This window comes from Cupressus sempervirens, chromosome 3 (assembly GCF_028749045.1).
Source record: "Cupressus sempervirens isolate cs-2001-9-10 chromosome 3, ASM2874904v1, whole genome shotgun sequence".
Taxonomy (NCBI): Eukaryota; Viridiplantae; Streptophyta; class Pinopsida; order Cupressales; family Cupressaceae; genus Cupressus; species Cupressus sempervirens.
In genome coordinates, this window is record NC_143120.1 from 40,017,179 (window position 1) to 40,039,224 (window position 22,046).

The window sequence follows — 22,046 nt, forward strand, 5'->3', positions numbered from 1 at the left end:
CACACAATCCAAGAAAACAAACTTGTCAACTTAGGTCCATCGAATTCACAATCTTTTACATAATGCAGCAACTTGGCATTATCATGCTTCTGATGCTCGACACATAGTGCGTTGCTTGATATGCTCTGTGAAATTACTTGGCACGAACTAAAGTTTACTAGTGCTTGGCATCAACCAAACTTTACTTGGCATCCACTATTTTGCTCGGCATACACTAAAATATACTTTTACTCAGCTCCAACTGATTTTTTGCTCGGCTTACACTGTCTTTGCTCGACACCTACTATCCATTCGGTCAAGCTTGGTAGAAAAAAGTTGTGTAACTTGTTCTTTTAAATTTTTTTAGTGTAACCAGCCTTTGTAACCTCTAGTAGATTATCAATACATCATGTTATGACTATCTTAACTGATCTTTGTACTTCATTACGTAGTCATAACTCAACCTTTACTCTAGGTGCTTTTGTTACATTTTTTGATCGAATCCTCCTCATCAATCAACTTAAGTGATAGTACTTAAATCATATAAGTAGTTGTCTTACCAACCAATAATAGGTTTGACATTAGTGACAAAACAATGATTGAAGCATATTGGTCATACTTGTATATTCTCAACAATCTCTCTTTACAATCTCCCTCTTTGATTAGCTTCTTCAATCTATTCTCAACACATGGTCACCTCAAGCTCTTGGGTGAGCTCTACCACCTCCTCTTTCTCTAATAATATCTCATGACAGGTGCTACCCCACTCCAGAAGGTAATCCTGTTCAAAAACTAGTTGCGAGTAATTATGCTTCAAGATCCCAACAGCCTCTCAAAGCATATGAACCTCCGATAGAGAAAGAGTACTATCAATGTGCTCATCAAACATAGGAGCACCCCAACTAGATGTAGCTAGCATCTAACGGACAACGTCATAATGCCCAAGAGTTGAAGAAATGTCACTATCACTCACCTTCAGCTGACTAGTCACATGATGCCTCTGTAACCCCTAACTCCTATGCAATCTCTCTATCTCACAAACTACACTGTGATAGGAAACTGAATCAGAACTTTCCACCACAAGATCACTCATACGTGCACCATCATCCTCGCACAACTCCACAACCGAGATACAACTACCAAGTACCTCAACCAACTCCTCATCCGAAGAAATGGAAGCCCTTGCAATATCAATCTCCTCGCATGTCTTAGTTTCCACCTGAATCACAAGATCACGTAAACATTGATCCTGGGACTCATGCAAAACCTCCTTAGAGTCGTCACCCAATATCTAATACGGGATATCTTACCCGGTGTAGCTTATAGCTTCATCAGTTGTGTCAATACCATCTGCATCCACATCTCTTGACTTTGTTGTAACACCTATATCACCAAAATCAAAGTTGGGTGACTCCACACATGCCTTGGTCCCACCTAAGGAAACAGCTACCTCTTGTACTGGAGCAACACTACAGTAGCTGACATATAAGTTGCCAATAACAACTCCCTCATCCGATGAGTCTGACAAGTCAATGACAACTATATCATCAACTGCCTCTAAACTAACCATAGTGACTACTTTGGGAGCCTCAACCTGCTCAAGTTCAGTGTTGTTATCCATCACGGGCACATCCACATGTCCCTATGAAACTAGTCCATCATCAATACTACAGATAGGACTAACAAGTGTCGTATTAAATGAAGGAACATCAACATCATAGACATCTATCGGGGAAAACTCAAGCTTCCTTCCCTGCAACCTCGATGTCAGCCTTCCAAAGGTGGAAACCATATACCTTGCTACACTCTCAACTATCATTGGATCCGACAAGCACTCTACTAGCCTTTGTTGATGAAGCTTAAGTTTCTCCATACTCTCCTACAAAGCGTTCATTTTTATGTTAACTTCCTCATTACTCCATCGACTTCTAGAACTGTCAGCCCTATGTCTATCCATAGCTAGAGAAATTAGAAGTGTTGGTCACTCTAGAAACCAAATCTGAATATCTTCAAAGTTAGCACCGAACAAAATAAAAACTGAGCCGAATTCCTACAAGCTGACCGAAAACCACTCTAATACCACTATAAAGACTCTAATTATGCCCGATAGAATTATCAATGTCAATGAACAATTTTTCTGTATGTCTTTGTTTTATTTAACTTTTCAATCATGCGTACATGGTAAAAACTGAATATAACCATTCAACTCCAGAAATTACTTGTAATTGTATTAGAGGAAGGAAAGACAATGCTTGATGAAATATTATAAACCAAACTTTCAGAATTTAAACTATGATGAAGCCTAGTTCTCTTTGTAGCACAGTTCCTTCTATTTTCTGGATGAAAGAAGAACCCGATACATATAACAGAGGCAGCTCTTCAACACAATAACAACCTTAACGTAAGCCCATACAATCTGTCAATATTGCTCCCAATTCTGCAAATCGCAACCAAGATAGATGAAATGCAAATTGCAAATGGCTCCAGCAAAACGTGAGACAATGTTGGGTGTTGGAACAACGTTTGTTCCTGCCCAGCCAATTAACCCGTCCAACAACCTTCTTCTCTCAGCTTAGTGTCTAGCTGATTTCAAACTTAGCCACCTCCAATGATGACGTTGCCTCCAGTATTGATTAATGGCCTAAGAATTGTTAATGCCACCTTCCTCAAACCAGACATGTAAGATGGAATAGCTCTCTTATGTGCAAGATTGAATAGCTCTCTCCAATCGCTGAATACCAACATTTATCTTCTAGCTTCTGAAGGCATTACAAATTCCTCCAGTACAGTTGCAAATGATCACGACTTACAATTTCTCTATTAAATGTATTCAAAGGAAACACAACTGCAATATCACGCTTGAATCGAACCCTCTGCAAGTAGAAAAATTTCACCCGAAGTACTCCAACACACAGAATTTCTAAAGTTCTCCGTTATACCTCAACAAGATAGAAAAGTAATCCTCAACCAATTAACTCTTCCAAAGCAACAACATATACAGATATGGAAGATAGAGCAAATTTCATACTTACCACAATACTTCAGCTATGGAATCAAATTCACTTCTCAATCAGTAACCCTTATACAACAGCAAAGGCATACAATTCAGAACTCAGGAAAAGCCACAAAGGCACAAAATAGAAAATACATTTTCAAGTGTGTCTTTCCCAATGAAATGAGCTCTCATTTATAAGCTTTCGTTGGCAGAAGTTTCCATAAAACTCAACTTCAGAAATCGTGGAAGTTTCTAAAAGAACTCAACATAGATGCCAGTAGGAAATGTGTGTGAAACTTATTGGCATATCAGAGATAGCCCATAGAGTCACACTAAGGTTCCAACTATTATTGTAGATGTATTCTGTAATTTGTATTCCGCTAGCATTGGAATTACAATTGTAAATAGATAGACATTAATCTCCATTTCTAGTTATTACATATTCCATTATCTACATCATAATACATTGCATATATTAATAATTGCCATTACATAAACATCTCATGCTGCTGCATAGTGTATCAAATTCACTAATTCTATTTATTCATAAGAGCATTTGGAATTAGAAGTCATATCTTTGTTATTATTGCATAGCCTTAGTTCATATTAGCAAAACGAATAGGTAATTCCATGGTGTCCTAATTAACATAAATAGGGGACATTACAGCTACTATTACATGCTAGTATTACCATCCACTGTTGTACAAGGCTACAAAATACATGTTTGATTGCAAACTTCTTTGTCTATTTCAATAAACATGGGCTATGGTACATCAAAAAATGTCTACATTCTCACTTCAAGTTCGAAGACCCAGTTTACCAATATGGAAAATTTTTGAAATGGGATTTGGGATACTTAGTACAAAACCATGTATATAAATATATATATATATATATATAAAGAGAGAGAGAGAGAGAGATGAACAGATATACTTTCAACAAGTACATCAAAGCTTGGTGATCCACATAGAACACAAATAGAGTTGCCAGTAAGTAATACTGAAACTTTTGTACGATGTACACCATTCTAGGGGCTTCCTTCTCCGTTGTACTATAGTTCTTTTCGGCCTTTGACAATAGTCTACTTGCAAACTAAATGGGGCGATCTAATTTATAGTTACCCGTCTGTGCTAGTGTCATCATGATTCCAAAGTTTGATGCATCTACGTGCACATGAATCTCCTTACCCTAGTTTGGGTATGCAAGGATAGGTGCTCCTAACAGTCTCGTCTTCAATTCTCAAAATGCCTCATCTTACTCTATTCCCCACATCTAGAGGTCTCCCTTCTGAGTCAAGGAGAAGAACACTTGAGCAAATTTTCTCATAAATCTTCTCCAATATCCGATGTGTCCCAAAAATGACTTCACTCCAGTCATGCCTGTAGGAGGTTGCATCTCCACAATTACTTAGACCTTGTCTGAGTTCGTCTTCAAGCCCGTTTTGCACACAATGTCTCCTAGTAGTTTCCCTTGAGGTACCATGAATCTACACTTTTTCAAGGTTTAGTGCTAACTTTTCCCATCAACATCTCTCCATACACTCCCTGAGGGTTACCACTTCTGTGTCCTCCACGCTGAAGATAGACCAATCATCCTAGAAAGTCTTAAAGTTCTTAACTAACATCTTGTTGAAAATGTGCAAAATGATTGTCTAGAATGTTGCTAGAGCATTGTACTGTCTGAAGGGCATTCGATTGTACGCAAAGACTTCATCCTCTACCATGAAAGTCATTTTTAACTTATCTTCATCCGCGATGGATATCTAGTTGTAACCAGAAAATCAATAAATGAATGAATAGATCTTGTGTCTAGCAACTTCCTCTAGAATACTATATATGAACTATATTGGAAATACATCCCTAATGGTTACTATGTTAAGATAGTGGAAGCCCACACATATCCTTATCTGGTTGGCCTCCTTTAGTGAAATTGTTTTTGTTGTCACCCATTCGCTTGTTTACACACGGAATATGATGCCTGCATCAAGCATGTCTACAATCTCGTCATTGACAAGTGCCGCATAAGTTTTGTTCATTCGGTACGGTCTCTTCCACACAGGTATAGCCCCTTACATAAGTGGAATATGTTGGACACATAGTTCATGTGAAACGTCTTTTAGATCCTTATAGATCTAGGCAAATACGTCCTTGTATTCCATAAATATCTTGAATGTCATTTCTTTCAATACAAGCTCCAGTCATCACCAACAAGAATGTTCTTCAAATTGGCTTCATCACCTAGGTTCATTGCCTTCATTGAAGGTTCTTCATATTTGATGGGTTTTTCCTTGTCGAATACATGCATTGTTGTTTCATCTATTCATGCCTCTGCTTCTTAATGTCTGCCATATTCCACTAGGAATGAATTATTTTCATCTCATTCATCTCCTTCATCCATCCCTAGCATGTTGTAACTTAGCAACAGTTCATAATCTTCCATTTGCCAATGGAAGAGTCCATTCAATGAATCCAATTCATCATCGGAACATCCCTCTAGTTCCAAGATTCCCTCTTTATTAGGTTCTAAGCTTCTCTTCCCTTCATCATCTTCTTCTTTGACTTCAAAATCAGAAGAGGATGTCAGAACTTCACTCACCATCTCTTTTCCTAGGTCACTCGTGAACTTACGATCCCTTCTTTCCATCGAAAAAGCATTCTTCTTCCAATCATGATTCACTTTTTCTTGCACCAACTAACCCCTTTAGAGGATCGCATCATATCCTTTCCTCTTATATGGAATCACTACAAAGTCCAAGATGAAGGGTTGTATTCCGATCATCACTCTCTATGCCATTAGAGCCCCAGTAGGCTTAATATCGTGTTGATTAGCAACTACCAATTGAAATGTCGATGGCCACAATAGTGTTCGTAGGGATGGTCCCAAGGATGCCCATCTTCACCACTGCAACGTGTCTTCTTGGATTCACCACAAGTAACATGGGGTCCTTTGTCCCTAAAGGAATCTTCTTTCTAATGGATTTTTCTCTCTCATGGTAAGTACTCTTCGTTGGTCTATCTGATGCCCTCGAAAATGATGTTATGTTTAATATCATTGTTCTCAATTGTGGCATTGCAAGGTCATTTAGTTTTATGGGGATTTCAACTTGCATCACCTACCTTATGATGTTTTGCTCCACCATAGTCCTCATTGAGGTGCTCACAGTATCATTTGTTTCCCTTCTTTCTCCATTATTTCCTTCTCTATTTCAACTTTTGCTTCCCACATCCTTCTTTTCTCCTCTTCGAGATTTGGGTACACAACTTTCTTCCCTTGTGCTCAGGTGACCACTAACATTTCTTCACCATTCCTTTCACTGTTCAGCAAGTTCACCTTTGGCTCCAGGCATTTTGACTCGTCATGGTCTCCAGGACCACATGATCTCCACAAAAACTATAGTGATTTACTCTTCATACACTCTTTGGCGAAGTGGCCCCATTGATTACAGGCACGGCATTGTATCATCAGTTACCCACTTGGGTCATACTGTATACGACTACAACCTCCATCGTTATTGTCATATTTCCACCTCTTCCTTGTCGATTGTTTGTGTATCCCCCAAACAATGTCATGTTAGTGTTTGCATTCCCCATTCCAGTGACTCCTAAGGTAGATACTTCTTGTGTCATTAAGAGTTGTTGGTGGCCTCTAGTATTCATCTTGAACGGACATTCTTTAGTGGAATAATTGACTATTTTGCAAAGTCGCAAAACTGATTTTTGGGGCAAGAGCCATTTGTGTGGCCTTCCTCTTTACAATCCGTACACCAAAAGTCGCCTTCAGTGCTTCGACCAAGGTTAGTCTTCATGTTCTTAAACTCTTTCATCATATGCAACATGTCTTTTTATAGTGCCCGGATCTTCTTGTTCTATTCTTCATCATTGCTCTCTGGAAGAATCATCTTCCTCATCAGATGATCTATTCTTCTTCTTCTTCCTCGTCTTCCTTTCTCTTTTAAGGTCCATCGCTCTATTATATACATAGATGCATGACATTGGTAGTACTATTTTCATTTTTTTTACGAAGTGCAGGCTTTAATTCTTCAATGAACCAATGTTTCTTCATGCCATCGATTGGTGAGCTTTCCATCTTCCCCACTAACTACTTCAGCCTCTGCCCATATCTATTGATGGTCTTGTCCTTCGCTTGTTTGGTATTGTAGATTTCTACTACAATTGCATTATCATCTCTTAATAGATGGAACTCTACCTCAAACTCCTCCTTCAGGTTCAGCCATGTGGCTATCTTCGTCTGATCGACATCAGAGAACAAATTGATCACTACTCCCCTTAGAGTGACCGAGAATTGTCGCACCCAATCATCTTGAGCCATTATGTCATTGGTCATCCATATAGTATCACATGTTTTACGGTGTCGCACAAAGTCTTCTGTACCATCACCTGTGAATTTAGGCAGTTTCTACTTCTGTCCTACCATAGTTGGTGCCTCCTACATTGTTACAATTCGCTATGTTGGCTTTATTGGTTGTTTTTGTTGTACCTGGTACTGGGTTTGTGTCTATGCCTAAGCCTGCGCACCCATGTTGCATTGTGGTGTGTTAGGTTCTCAAAATAGGGGCAGGTTAGCAAACTGCAGGGGCAAGTTAGCAAATTGTACTCGCTTGTTAAATGTGTAAGGCACAAACTGATTGTCTCGGTTGTCTCGGTTACCACATGCTCATGCTGCTTCAGCACCTCTAGCCACGTTGGTTTCCTCTTCATTCTTGCACCGATTTTGCACCCCTGGTGTACGAGACAAATTTTTGAATTCCTCCCTTGTTTCCTCGATCCAACTTAATCTTATGTGTCTCTTCTATTAAGTCCTCACTACTTCTAACCCACCAACGGTCAAGCAAACCATGTTCCCAGTCAGTCAGTGCACCTCTCGTGGCACCGTGGTCATCCTGCATGACACCACCATGGTCCCTTACGCTCAGTTGCCTAAGTCTTTGCCTCCATTTGGATTGTCCTACGAGGATTAAAGCCTAATGTGTGGCATGTTCAACATCATTTTGCTCTTTTCTATTTCTATCCTTATTTAATTGGTTTGGCATCAATTAAAAAAAAATCATAAATAACAACGAACACTCTTTATTTATTTATAATCTCCGTACATCATGGATCATCTATGTGACCATTACAGAGTTCCAAGTGCTCTTTTCCTTCAACATTCCTAAGGCCCAAGGCTCATGGGTTGGATCTCTATCAGATCCCATCTCGTTCCTCTTCTTCCCGACAATTACGTTCAACAAAGTTTCTCAAGGTTTGTTGTTGGCGTTGCTCCCTTTCAATTTCCTCCATTCACCTAGCCTGTGCAGGGAATGCTTGCGCGAATTATCAAGAAAACTAGTGCAAGAGTCTGTTTGCAGCCAAACACACATTCAAGGTGTCCCAAACGGTGTCCTTAGGAACTTCTGCATGTACGACATCTCTTTGTACGAATGTTTCAATTGTTGCTCAAAACAGTATTTGGAAGTTCGAACAACTCAGTCACTCCATCTTTATTAGTCTTGACATTCTCTGATATCGGTAATCCCATTGATTCTACGTATGTCATTTGTTGTGTTGTCCTTCCCAGATTCAGTTGCAATGGCGCCAAATGTTTATTGCCTACAGTAAACTAGATTAATGTATACTACAGTAACAAGCTATAAGACATAACACGGAAAGACATGTAATGCTTCAAGAACCAGATATATTTCATTAATGCTTCAATGCTTCAAGTACATCATACAACAATACACAACATAGATAGCAATGACTAATACAAAATCAATCCTTTCACCCAACGGAGAGTGTACATAAAGATCCCAAAGAGGTGCGACCCAACCGTCGCGTCATAACATTACACCCTTTCATTACTTACTAACACCCTTAACACACGTTTTACTAATCCCAATGTCATAACACACTTTTGCCGACAACACCCCCAAAACCAAAAAAAACCCTCACACACCTGTGTCAAGGACTTGGTGTTCCAAAGTCCCCACCCCACACCGCCATCACCTTCACGCCACTGTCTCCTCATTAGGGGTCTCTGCAAGAAAAAGTTACAAGTGTGTCACTTGTGATAGGAAGGTGGTTTACTAGCTACAACAAATGTTACCGTTACACACCCAATATATATGCATATTAATGAATGTATGTACATGATTTTGTACTTATTTTGATACCACGCTATTGATTTTAATCATCTTTATGATATTTTTGATATTCAGATTGCAATTTTGCTATGTTCAAGTATTTGGTATTATAATTCATTAGTTCTTATACTATGATAAGTCATTTCATAACCAGCATTTCAAGTACTATACGTATAGTATATTATAGCACTTCCATCCCAACCACCCCGTCCCCCAATTTAGGCCCTTTTTTTCCCCATCCTGATGTCCCTCAATGCCTGTGTTAGACTGCAAAATATGCATTAGCATTGGTTAACATACAAATAAAAATAACAATGGACTTCACCAGTTATCCGATTTAGACTGTAGTTCAGGGCTAGAATCAATTAGCTGATTAGTACAGCCTGCTAAAGGCAACAAACTCTCAAAATCAAGCTGTACAACCTACCGCAGTTTGAGGATTTTACAGATTGCAACAGAAGATTATTCAACAAAAATAAAATAATAAAGGAGCAAAACAATAACAAATCATTACCCGGCAAGCTCTTAAATCTCCAACACGAACTGAAAATTGGAACACTGGAAATCATAGTCAGGTTGGAGTAAATTGGCTATCACTACGTGGAAATGAACTAAAAGGATAAAAGAGGTTTTGTTATCAAACCAACAAATCCAAAGCGCTTCCATCTTCCAGAAAGAAAGAATGCACATTGTCATTCTTGAAAAATAACATTGTTCAAATGAGCAAGAAGACCCCTTTCAAAAAAAATTATTCTCTTTAATAAATTTTTTACTAAATAAAATAATATTATATTTTTCTTGACAACTATTCTTTCCGTTATTTTGAAAATATAGTGTGCCTTTATACTTACCTTTTCATACCTTCAATCTAGCAACATTTAGGATATTGTTTTAAATAATAATATAAGTCATCTTTTATATAACACAAAGTCATTTTTCCACAACAATTTAGTTGATTAATTTTCTTTTCCAACCATCGCATCAGCCTACAGGAAAAATTGTGAAAAACAGGTTAAAGTCCATTAACAAACTTGTGCTTGAGAAGGACAAATAACAGTCCTTCCCCAAAATTCCTTATCCACAAGCAAGTGGGAATTTGGATGCTCCAAAGTCTTCTCTCCTTCCCAAGATGCAACTTCAATTGGAAGATCCTTCCAAAGATCAACCACATATTCTATTATGTTTACATTTCTTAGTTTCTATTCTATAATTTTATTACTTTCTTAGTTTCTATTCTCTACTGTCAGCAATCTCTTCAAGAACCAAAATCAACTTCTATTCTTCAGCTAAAAGACTAAAAGAGTTAACTCTATTGATGTAATGGCATGAAGCTCACATGCTTAGAACATAAAAGTTTAAAACACATTATGACTCTTACAATGTTCTAACGATTCCAACTCATGTACAAAGTTTCCAGACCTTTGCTTGATTCCATACATTCCATAAAAATGGAGCATAAGCTTTTCTACTGAATATCCTCTTAAGAAATTACTTTACTGTATTGTTGTAATCTCAGATTCTCAAGTAAACCGTGATGCCAACCTCAAAAGTGTGTTCAATATAATGTTGATCTACAAACTTTTTTTGCTGATTTTGCATGTGATAGAAGCTATCCTTGAGAGTTTTAAAGATATCCTGACTTGATCAAATCTTTGGCCTCTTAACCCTAGTATCAGAAATCACAAGGTTAATAAAAGTTGCAGCCTTATAATTATACAGAGCTCTAAATGGTGTCAACCTGATAGACATGATAGATGTTATCCAAAAAATGCTCTCCCCGATGTAGCTATTTGATCCATGCCTTTTCATGACCAAAAACGCAATTTATCAAGTAGACATAGACAATGTCAGGTTTCCCATGTATCTGTCGGTAGTAACTAGTATTGGGAGGAAGTTCAGTTCATGTCAAATGAAATAGCTCCGACATCTCATTCTTCTTAAGATGTCTGCATCTTCCTCTATTGTAGTACTCTACTCAAAATAAACTGAAAGTATAATCTTGCACTAAAGAAAATTTTCTACACAATTTTCACATAACTCTTTAGTTGAATAGATTCGGAAGTTTTAAAAAATGATATAATACAAAGGAACTTCAGTCAGAACATGACATGACAGAACTCTAGGGCTAGTGAGAAAATTATATTTCATAAACAATTTATCAACAATATTAGCTCTTTCCTTTCCTTCCAACATTATTTCCTTCAAATGCAACTAGTGGAAGACCATCTACTATAATCTATCACTGTCCACCCTATCTCCTCCATTCATGTCATGAGAAACAAAAATAGCTAAAAACAAAGGATATAAAATGGATTCACTGTAGTTAGTGAAAAAGTAAGTGAGACAGACAATTGAAAAATAGTCAACATATCCTACACTTACAGGATCATCCCGTTCCAACATTCTATGGGTTAAGAAACCAGCAACATCATACCTGCAAAAAACAATTAGAATTAATATAATGATAATAGTAGTGCTCAAGAAGAAAGAAGATGCGCAAAATAAATAAAGAGAAAAACTTTCCCAAATATGCATTTTCGTCCTTTCAAGGATAATTACCATTAGTGCACTACATATGATAGATCACCTTAGTTCACCTTATCCAATCAGTCAGACAAAAATAAGCAAAGGTTTGTAATTATAGATATAGATTGATTTTGCATTGAATGGTACAAATTTAATAATGAGTACCCATATTGCTAGATGTGTAAAAAAGTTAAAAGCCCTGCTGGCTGGATTGGTCCATCTCTCTCTCTCTCTCTCTCTCTCTCTCTCTCTCTCTCTCTCTCTAATGTAGTTTTTAAAGGGATTGTGATAATAACAATGCACTGAATCAAAAATGAAATTACAGCCTTCCAAACCATACATAAACTAAAAATAAAGAGCGCTCCATTCCATTAAATTGCAGTAACTGCTACAAATTGTATAAAGAAGGTAACATTCCAGATTTTTCACACAAACCTCAAATCTGAAAATACATAATGCAGTCTCCAGAAATGAACATCGCCATTCCTAAATCACTTCAAATCTTTAATGAATCTTGTCTCTCTGCCCACGTCCAGCTATGAAATGCTGAATGGTACCACACCCACTTTACAATAACAATTGTCCATAAGAAATACCCACAATGAGTGCCTTTTGTGGACGTATAATTAATTTAAAGGAATTACCAGCTTGCTCAATATAATCAAATTATGGATAAAACAATTTTAATATGATAGCATCAAACAGAAAAAACTATAATAAATAATAAAAAGATATAAAGATATTATAATAAATAATAAAAAGATACAAATTACAGTACTTGGGAGAGATTTAATTGCAAGAGGCTGCAATAAAAGTAGCCTTAAACATCTCCATTCCGCCATCATCAACATTCATGGTTCATCCTATATTTGGCATGAAGAGGGATAGTATCATGATATTTGAAGGTACGAATTGGCCTACATATATATATATATATATATATATATATATATATATATATATATATATATATCTTTCTAAATGCAGCCTTGTAGCCAGTAGTAGCCTCTGCAACTCTATATGGTATCACACTCTTAGCAATGCAAGTATCTCTTTTCTATAAAACCTTAACGACAAAGCAAGTTCCTAGATATGTATGGGGGTGGTCATTGTGTTCCAACAATCAACCATAATATGTTACATAATTTTGAAAAATGTATCCATTGGGTTATGTTCCTTGGCATGTATTATTGTTCTTGTGTTCTCCACCATGATGTCCATACCATCATAAATTTCATCCAAACATGAGCACTCAGTACCAGCATACCTAATCAAGCCCATGATGGACTCAATGAAAGTCAAAACATATTCCGCACAACCCCTCCACTCATTATCAAAGATCCACGATCTTACTTTCAGGGCTCTTTTTGTTCTTGACTACTTCCATACACTCCAAATGTGTTGAAGATGTTGCACTCAAAGCCTCTCACACATTGACATGTCATCTCAAGACAATTGTGTGAAATGCAAATAGTGTTTTGGCAACCTAACATGGCATAAAATAATACAAGTAATATATCAACTAAGAAAAATCAACAAATAAAACATTAAAAAAAAAAATCAAATTACCTTCAACAACTTCAACTTGGAGAAGCTTCAGAATATGGCTTGTGACTAGTGATGATTAATCACAAACATTTGAATCTCCTTTGCCTCTATGTAAAAATTTTTTGACCAAATTTAATTTGTATGAGAGAATTTTGCAAGATTAAATTCAGTGGACTGCATGTGGTGTCCAAAAAATGTGATTATATGTGGCCTTAATTAAAGATCTATCTACCCCACAATATTCAACATAGTCTATTATGACTTTGACAACATCTGTAGGCCAGACCATCTCAGTGGGTTTTATGAAGATATTGACAATGAAACTTGCAACTTTCACTTGCCCCTCACAATCCACTACCTTTAAGAACAATATACGTTTATGGGACACTAATATAACATTGATCAATGACTTCATTCTGTAATATTTTCATGAATCAAAAATGATGGACAAACATGTTTTTGGCCATGTATCTTTGATCATTTGATGTCTCTACTAAAGCCTTTTCATTCACTGTTAAGGTAGTCCCCATCTTCTCATAACTAAGACAAAGTAATCAAGAGGTATAATTGAAATCACTATCTCCCTCTAATAAGGTGATCCAATAATGTTGAAAGGAAGCCCGTTACCTTAAAATAATGATCAATTCTCTTATTTGCAACCTCTCTAATTTCTTTTTTGAAGGACCTATACAATGGAACTCGTTTTTGTGGACTATTATATTGTCCACAAATCAAAGACTAATCATCCTCTTGCCAAGACAAGAGAGAAGATGCCTCCGAGTGGCATGACGAAATCGGCTGGCCCACATCTTTTAATGCCAATGCTTTGACCCATTTTGTGGTCACTTGTTGGAAATTATAAAGTTATCTTATCTTATCTACCCTCTCTTCATTCCAATGCACTCTCCTTTAAAGATGATGCATTAGTGAAACAAGAATCTCACCTCACATTTGTAGGTAGTTTACCTTTGAACTTTCTTTTTCCTCTTGGTAGCCTCCTAGCCAGCAATACTTGAAGCTCATCTTGATCTTCATCATCTAAATCACAATCACTTTCATCTTTGCTACACTTATCTTTCCTTGTACTACCAGTAGTTAGAGATGACTTGAAAGCATTTTCTAACTTAGGTAAACTGTTGTCCAAATTACTCAGTTGAAAAGTATTTGTTTAATATGCATTAGTCTTTGATTTGTTGCTGCTCACTGTAGTGTCCCCTGTCCCTTAGCTTGGAATAGAAGGGCAATGTTCTCCAGATTTCAAATTGTAAAAGACTTCTTTCTTATAAAATCCTAACCCTTAATCATTATCTTTGAAGTATGCACAATTAGTTGGTTTAAAATACTTGTATGAACTTAATTTATGGATCTGTTATGCGTATAGATTGTAATTAGTATTATTTAATAGATTTCAAATATATGATAGGTATTGAACCTACTACAATTGTATGGGGTTTCTTATTTTAAAAATATATAGGCTTCGCTTTCAATATCGCAATAGTTATTCCAAGAAGTGATCTATTACATCACAAGTGTTATATCATGTGCTCATAGATAAGAATACTTGCATTGCAAGACTCTACACCTTTTGGGACTCGACTCATTATCAGGAAATAAGAGTGAACTCAATTGTACAATGTTTTATGTATTGAGGGCACTATAATTATGAGTTCGTTGGACCAACTATTGTATTCCCTTCCTTCCTCCTTCGACCTGTTGTAACGGTAAGTCCTCTAGTTTTGTGCTTGGGTTTTATGTGAATATAGTTGTCGAAGAGTAGATCCTCATGCACAGTTACTGTTGTTCAATATGCCGGACTGCACAGATTAGTATCTATTTGCAGATTGTCTGATACCTTCCCCTCCTCCTGATTCGATACATATTATGGGATGTGAACTCTATCTTAATGCTATCCTTTGTCTCACCTTATCTTCTATGTATTCCGGTTTAGGATTGAGATTAACTCAATCACTGACTGTGGTTGCCAAGCTATCACTTCCACTGGCCTCTTTTTGTCTTCTTGCTGACAATCGATATTCCTTTCTATGGTGAGCAAGTTTGGACTGGGTTTTCTTCTACTCCATAATATCCTCCTGAATATTGTGCAATCCCCCTCTCATTTCTGCGATCAGGCGTGTGGATAAAAGAACTGACTATTATTTATCAACTGACGCCTACCTTCCTTATACTAACAATGTTTGCAATCATTGTATAAACTATAATCCAACTGTTAACTTGATTTAGGATGGATTAAACAATCACAACACCTTCAATTAGGGGTTGCCTATTACCGGACATGGATCAATCAAATACTCTATTTAGATTTCTATGGTTGAACTCAACATTGTATTGAAAACCTTGTTACGCATACACCATCATTTGACGACATCGCCTCTTAAATAGTCACCCCTCCATATAGTTTTATTTATCGATAGCAATGGTCATTGTTGAGGAGTCTTCAATTATTTGAATAACAATCCAAATTGCTCCATTTCTACGTGATCTTTGTCGACTATACCTTACAGTCATCTTGGGAATGTTAGAAATATATTATTTGTTTATTAAAGTTATATTTATTATTTATAATAATTATATGGATTGGATAGGTTCCCAAGTTATTATATTTTATGATATATATATTTTCATTATAATAATTTTATTATGTGTATCCTAATGATATTATTATTTCGATGGTAATAATAATATTTTATTATTATACTATTTTTATATTATTACTATATCAATTGATATAAGATTATATTATATCGATTTGATAAATAAATTGTTATGATATTTATTACTTTATTTGATATTATTTATTAAATTCAACTCTATGGGGAGGTTACACTCACATTAGTTTTCTTTTGGTCTTTGATATATTATAAAAGTAGACATTTTGGTGCCTTATCTAGCCTATAAGAAGTTTATATTCCGTGTAAAAGGATGGCATGGAAGTTAGCTTGCACTCGATAGTTATGAGCTCATATACTCCATATTGCAATGATTATGCTGCCAAAAATATCTCCTATTACTAAACATTTGATTAAACATTGTTGTAAAATGCCAAAATGGTGAACCTACGTCAATTTTGAAAGGGCTGTCATCATTTTGGCCCTAGGCAATTGAACTAGAACTTCCACTTCAGCCATGTGTATGAATAATGAGCTGAAAATGCAAAAAATCAAAACATTATTGAGAAAAAAAAAAAAAAAAAAAAAAGAGCATTATAATCATTTGATATGCATAAGAAAATTTTGAAACTATTCAAAGTTTATTTCAAAATAATTTATAAACATGATCCTTTTTTAAAACATCATGGAATACTCAATAAAAAAGAAGATTCACTGAATGTTGATGGCTAAATCTTCCTTCTCCAATTATTCCTAAGCCTTTCGAGCATGTCTCACTCCTCATAGCCTTCACCTTGGAAGAAAGATGCAGCAACCTTCTTAACAAGCTTGAGAAAAAAATGGTGATAATGCAAGTGCTCTGATGAAAAATAAATGAAATGAGCAAAAAGATCTATTTAGGATAAGAATAAGGGGCATTAGGGTATTCATTGTTTTATAAAATCAGTTTATAGGTTGGTGGGCCAATTTTTGGGCTCCCACTAACGCTGGTATGTTCAGGTTTGTTTGGAGTGCAGCCTAGGCACTTTGGTTCCTTATGGGTTCAGCCAGGCCAAACTCACGGGGAACTTGGGTAACCAGACTCGATTATGGGTCCTCAGCAAAGAATCTACCACCTTAGATGAAAACAATGAGCATGTGATAAGGAATTGGGATCTAGCCCTTCAATAATACAATCGCATAGCTTGCCCAACTCTTTATAGATGATCACGAGGCAAGTTTTGTACATAACACATAGCCAGTGGGAATAATAATCTAATTGGTTGTGGTTCAAATGAGGTTGCGACAAATGTTGACCATGATACTTTTGATGAAATGTATATGGGTATTAAATATTGATTGCAATTTAATTTTCATTATGGAATAAAATTTTATTTAATCACTAATATGAATTTATTTGTATCACTCTTCTTATAGTTATACATTTATATTCCATACCTTTGATGTTTGAACATATATATATATATATATGGTCATACATGTTGGGTGGATATTTTGCAACTGACAATTTTGTAAAAATCTAATCGCAAAATAGGTAGACCAGCCACAGCATATGAGACTAAGTCTCTCCTACATTAAAGGGAAGGCTCCCCATTCTCACCATTCCTTGGATCAACTCAAGGTAAGCAAGAAGTTGAGAGATTTTGTAAGGAGTGTTACCAATATTCTTTCCTCTAAACTTTCAGGAAAGAATCCACTTACCCGCAAAGTGAGTAATGGCCAAGATGAAATCTCTAACTACACTTCTATCTAGTAGCTGGAAATGATGATACCAATAAACCAACATCAACTCAAAGGCTGAATGAAAGCGTACCGATTTGGCTCTAAATCTTATTTGTCTAACTTATAAAAAAAATCACTACCATTGGGGTGCGAAGACTTCCAGAAGTAGGGAAATTATAACTATATTTCGTGAATTTGAGATGGTAACACAAGCTGCAATCAAAGCTTCTAGTCTATGTATCACCACAACTGCTCCTAATCAAAGCTTCGGCTATGATTTCTTCTTAATTCACTACACTCTATTATTGAACACACAATAATAACATGAATCAAAGACAATAGGCACAAATTACAATCAAAGCTTCTAACTTGCTCTATCACAATTGCTTCCAGTCAAAGCTTTGAATCCAATTGCGTCTTTTATTCAGTTTTATCCCAAATTGGTACTGCACAATCAAAGTTAAGCTTGCACAAGTTTGGCAGATCTATCTTGCATACAACAAAGAAGATTTTTACAATGAGAGGGCACTCCTTTATATAGCCAAAGGAGTTGAGAAAAAAGTAGATGAAAAAGTGGAAGTAACTCAACCAACTTTGACTCGGTCTTACTAACAAGAGAAATTATTGGATTACATGTAATTACATATTTTGTTGTAATAGATCCTCTCCAACTACAAACGTTAAAAATAAAGAAGGAAGAAGACAGAAGAGAATTGAAACAATCCAAGGGATTGTTTTGAAGGGCCTTGTACTTGGCAATGTTAACCCGAATGATCATAAGATCAAGAGTTCTTGTATTTCGTGCCATTACATTCACCTTGATAATCATGGTGTTGCGTCTTTTGATAGCCTCTGACTCTTTTTGATGATGTCATTTGATAAACTTGATGTGATCAAGCTTTTTCTCATTCAAGAGTAAGATCAAGAGTTCTTGTATTTCGTGCCATTACATTCACCTTGATAATCATAGTATTGCGTCTTTTGATAGCCTCTGACTCTTTTGATGTCATTTGATAAACTTGATGTGATCAAGCTTTTTCTCATTCAAGTTGTTGTGAATTCTCCTTTGTAAATAAGCACAAACTCAAGTCTCTGACACTTTGAAGAACTTCTCAACGGTGTTTAGATGTAAACTCAAAACAACTTTCCCACTAGCATTTCCAACCTCTTCTTTTTATTGACACAAAGTGCTTGGCACATTTGCACACGAATTTAGGTTCTCAGACAAACATTGGGAAAATGAAGATCGAATGAATTTTGGTTCTTGACAATCAAAACGTCTTGTTCAACACAAACTGGAGTCTCTAACACTTTGAAGAACTTCTCAACGATGTCCAGATGTAAACTCAGAACAACTTTCCCACAAACATTTGCAACCTCCTCTTCTTTTTATTGAGACAAAGTGCTTGGCACATTCGCACACGAATTCAGGTTCTTGGGAAACCGTTGGGAAAATGAATTATTGGTTCTTAAGAATCAAAACATGCCTTCTTGATGGTATATCTCTGCTCTTTGAAGAAGTTTTGAGATATCTTGAAGAGTGTGTCATAACATGAAGATGATAACATCTTCCAATGAGATTGAATTCTTGAGAATTTTAGGATATGAGTTACAATGACAAATCCATGAGGGGTTGGTATTTGAAGTATGGATTAGACACTAAAAGAACACATGATGGCTGGAAATAAACCAAAAAGCATATGTATTTGGATGGAAAGGGCCAAAGTTGGACTTGTAAAGATGGATTGCATATGGGAAATGATGGGCTTTCGTGGATATGGCCAAGAATGCAAGTTGGGATACATATGAATGTGTACCAAAGACGATTTTGGTACTTAAAGAGTGACCTTCTACTAAAGTTGGATTCTTCGGATGTAATCGCATGTAAAGTGATTTACATGCAATCATGACTTGACTCAAAAATGTAACTAGGTTCAAAGGATGAGATTACATGTAAGTGGGTTTGGAAAATAGGTTTATATGTAAATGCATATGAAGGATGGAATTACATGGAAATGCAGATGGAAGATGAGATTACATGTAATTGCGAATGGACAATGAGATTACATGTAATTGCATGTGGTGAATGAGATGCAATGTTCTATGGCATATAATGATGGATGTGGATTGAAATGATGCACTTGCACGAGATCATGAAAGATGGAATGCTATGAAACGTGCTCAAGTTCCTAGGAAAGAACTTGTAACTTCTTCCAAAAAGAAGAAAAAAACAAGAAAGCAAGCAAGCAAACAATGAAAACAAGCACAAAAAATTACATACCTTTGATTTTAGACTCAAACATGTCAACAAGCAAGTTGCTTTCAAGTGCAAATTCGAATTTGGAGTTTGGGAAAAATCCAAAGGTGTTAAAATGATATTTTTCATCATATTTAAAAGCAAAATGCACTTTTCATGGCATATACATCGACAATTGTGCAACTTCAAGCTAAAATATGCATAGAAATGACAAAATAAGCATGAATTGATGAGCAAGGTTGTAATGTCCCTTCTTTGGGGACATCAGAATTATTAAGAAGAACCAAATTTGCAATATTAAATATGCTGGAAATTTATTATTAAAGGACAAATTAATATTCCTTGTGGTCACATGAGGACAAGGAGGAATAAGACAACGGCCAGAGCGAAGTCAAAGGGTCTCAGTTTTGTGTTAAAAAGGGGAAAGACTCATTGAGAAGTAGGCTTGATTTTATTATTCAGTTCAGATTTCTCTGTTTGAGAGTCTCAGGAAGCTTCAGTTTTCAACTAGTTGGAGGACATAGCCCCTCATGCTAGCAAACAGTGGATGCAAACCCATTGTCCCGAGAAACATTACTTCAGGTGTTTCTTTAACGCTTACAGGTTATTTTCCTATTGTTCCAATCCGACTGTTGAATCTGTATTTAGGATTGGTTTTCTATGTAATTGGTTATTGTATTGTTGTTGTATAATACAATAACGTTTAGTGGCTGGTTATTATATTGCTGATTGTATAAGGCAATATCACTATTTAAGGAATTATAGAAGTTTTTCTAGTTTTATCATATCAATTTGTAATCCTAGGTTGCATGTCGATATTTTGAATGTTATTGCGAAATAACGGGTTATATACTAGTCGAGAAGTTTCTGGTTTAATTATAGCACGGTATTCTTTGGCCTAATTCTAAATTGAGTGCTAGAAGTTAGTCGAATTTCTATTGGGATTTCTGCTGAATTTCCTAGTTCTGAAGTACATCTGCGATATTTTAGTTTTGGACATATTGTTCAAGGAGAAAGTTAGTTAATATCCGATTAGGGATATTATAGTGGTATCAGAGCTGGTTTTCCTGCCAGCCTATGAAATTATAACAGAGCCTATTTCCTGCCATCCTGTTGGGTGTAGCCATAATGTTGATCAGTACTAGTCACAGATATTCAAATAGTATATGAGGTTACATAGTTCTAAAATTTCTATCAGAGATACTTTAGCAAAGCTCTTTCTGAACCTAACCTAGTAGGAACCTGAAAAAGGGACATTGATGCTCGAAATGGCAGAGCTAAAGATATTAATATCAAAGCTTCCAGAGAATGGAACATCCACATGACATAACTCACTAACAGTATCTGAAATATGATTTTCAGAAATTAAAGTATCAACAATATGATTATCAGTACTTGAAGAGTCATCAAGAGGATGGTCACGGATATTATTCTTTGTTTTAGATCCTTCATGTGTACTATCTGGAGTTATTTCATTAATAAATTTACTAGAATTCAAAAGATCATGAGTGAAGCTCAAAGACCTATTCATTTTCTATTCAAAAACTAGACATCCTATCAGATTTTTGACAAAACGGAAGAAACTGCATCTACACCAACAAAGGAAAGTTCAATTGATGCGATTGTTGGGAATGGGTATGAACAACTTGCACAAAATTTGTAGTGCAAAATGCTAAAGCAAATGCTCTTCTATGCTAAATTGCAAGAGAATCAACAAGCTTTCGGTGAAGTTTTCGACAGTTGAGGCTATTGAACTAATAGCAAATTTCGTAAAGCGACATCATTGTCATCCTCATCCTAATACCATTGAGGTCTTGGAAGACTCGAGGAATCTCAAGTAAATGCAAAGAACAAATACTGAGCAAAGGAAAAAATAGCGACTTCAAGTCAGGTGGACTAGAAAAGAGTGAGAGCAAAGTAAAGAAGTGGCAATTAGCTTCAAAGTTGAGAAAGTGATTGTAGTTGGGTGAAAATGGCATGCTCAACCTAGAGATAGTGATTTCTGATAGCATACAGGATGAATTAGTTCCAGCAAAGGACAGAGGCATATGTGCATGCGAATTTTCTATGGGAGACGCATCCTATTGAATATCGGGTTGAAGAGGAGATAGTAAAATCTAAGGACAGGGAATCCCACAATATATATTTTTTTAAGCCAAAGGGTCGAAATATTACAGAGTTGCATGCACAGGAGCAAGCAAAGGGAAGATGGACCTTCAGATGAGAAAATAAAATGTTACGACTCCCATGAAG

The 22,046-nt window shown here is 36.1% G+C and overlaps 1 protein-coding gene across 10 annotated transcripts in view; it reads right to left on the reverse strand.

The window, feature by feature from the left end:
- The window catches only part of LOC149564688 (protein SAWADEE HOMEODOMAIN HOMOLOG 2-like), a 264,627-nt gene that overhangs the window by 85,097 nt on the left and 157,484 nt on the right, over window positions 1-22,046 (reverse strand). For all 10 annotated transcript variants that reach the window (XM_089818241.1, XM_089818237.1, XM_089818235.1 and 7 more), the window contains exon 9: window positions 11,496-11,547. In XM_089818241.1, the coding sequence (XP_089674367.1) occupies window positions 11,496-11,547 (52 nt within the window). The remainder of the gene's footprint in view (window positions 1-11,495; window positions 11,548-22,046) is intronic.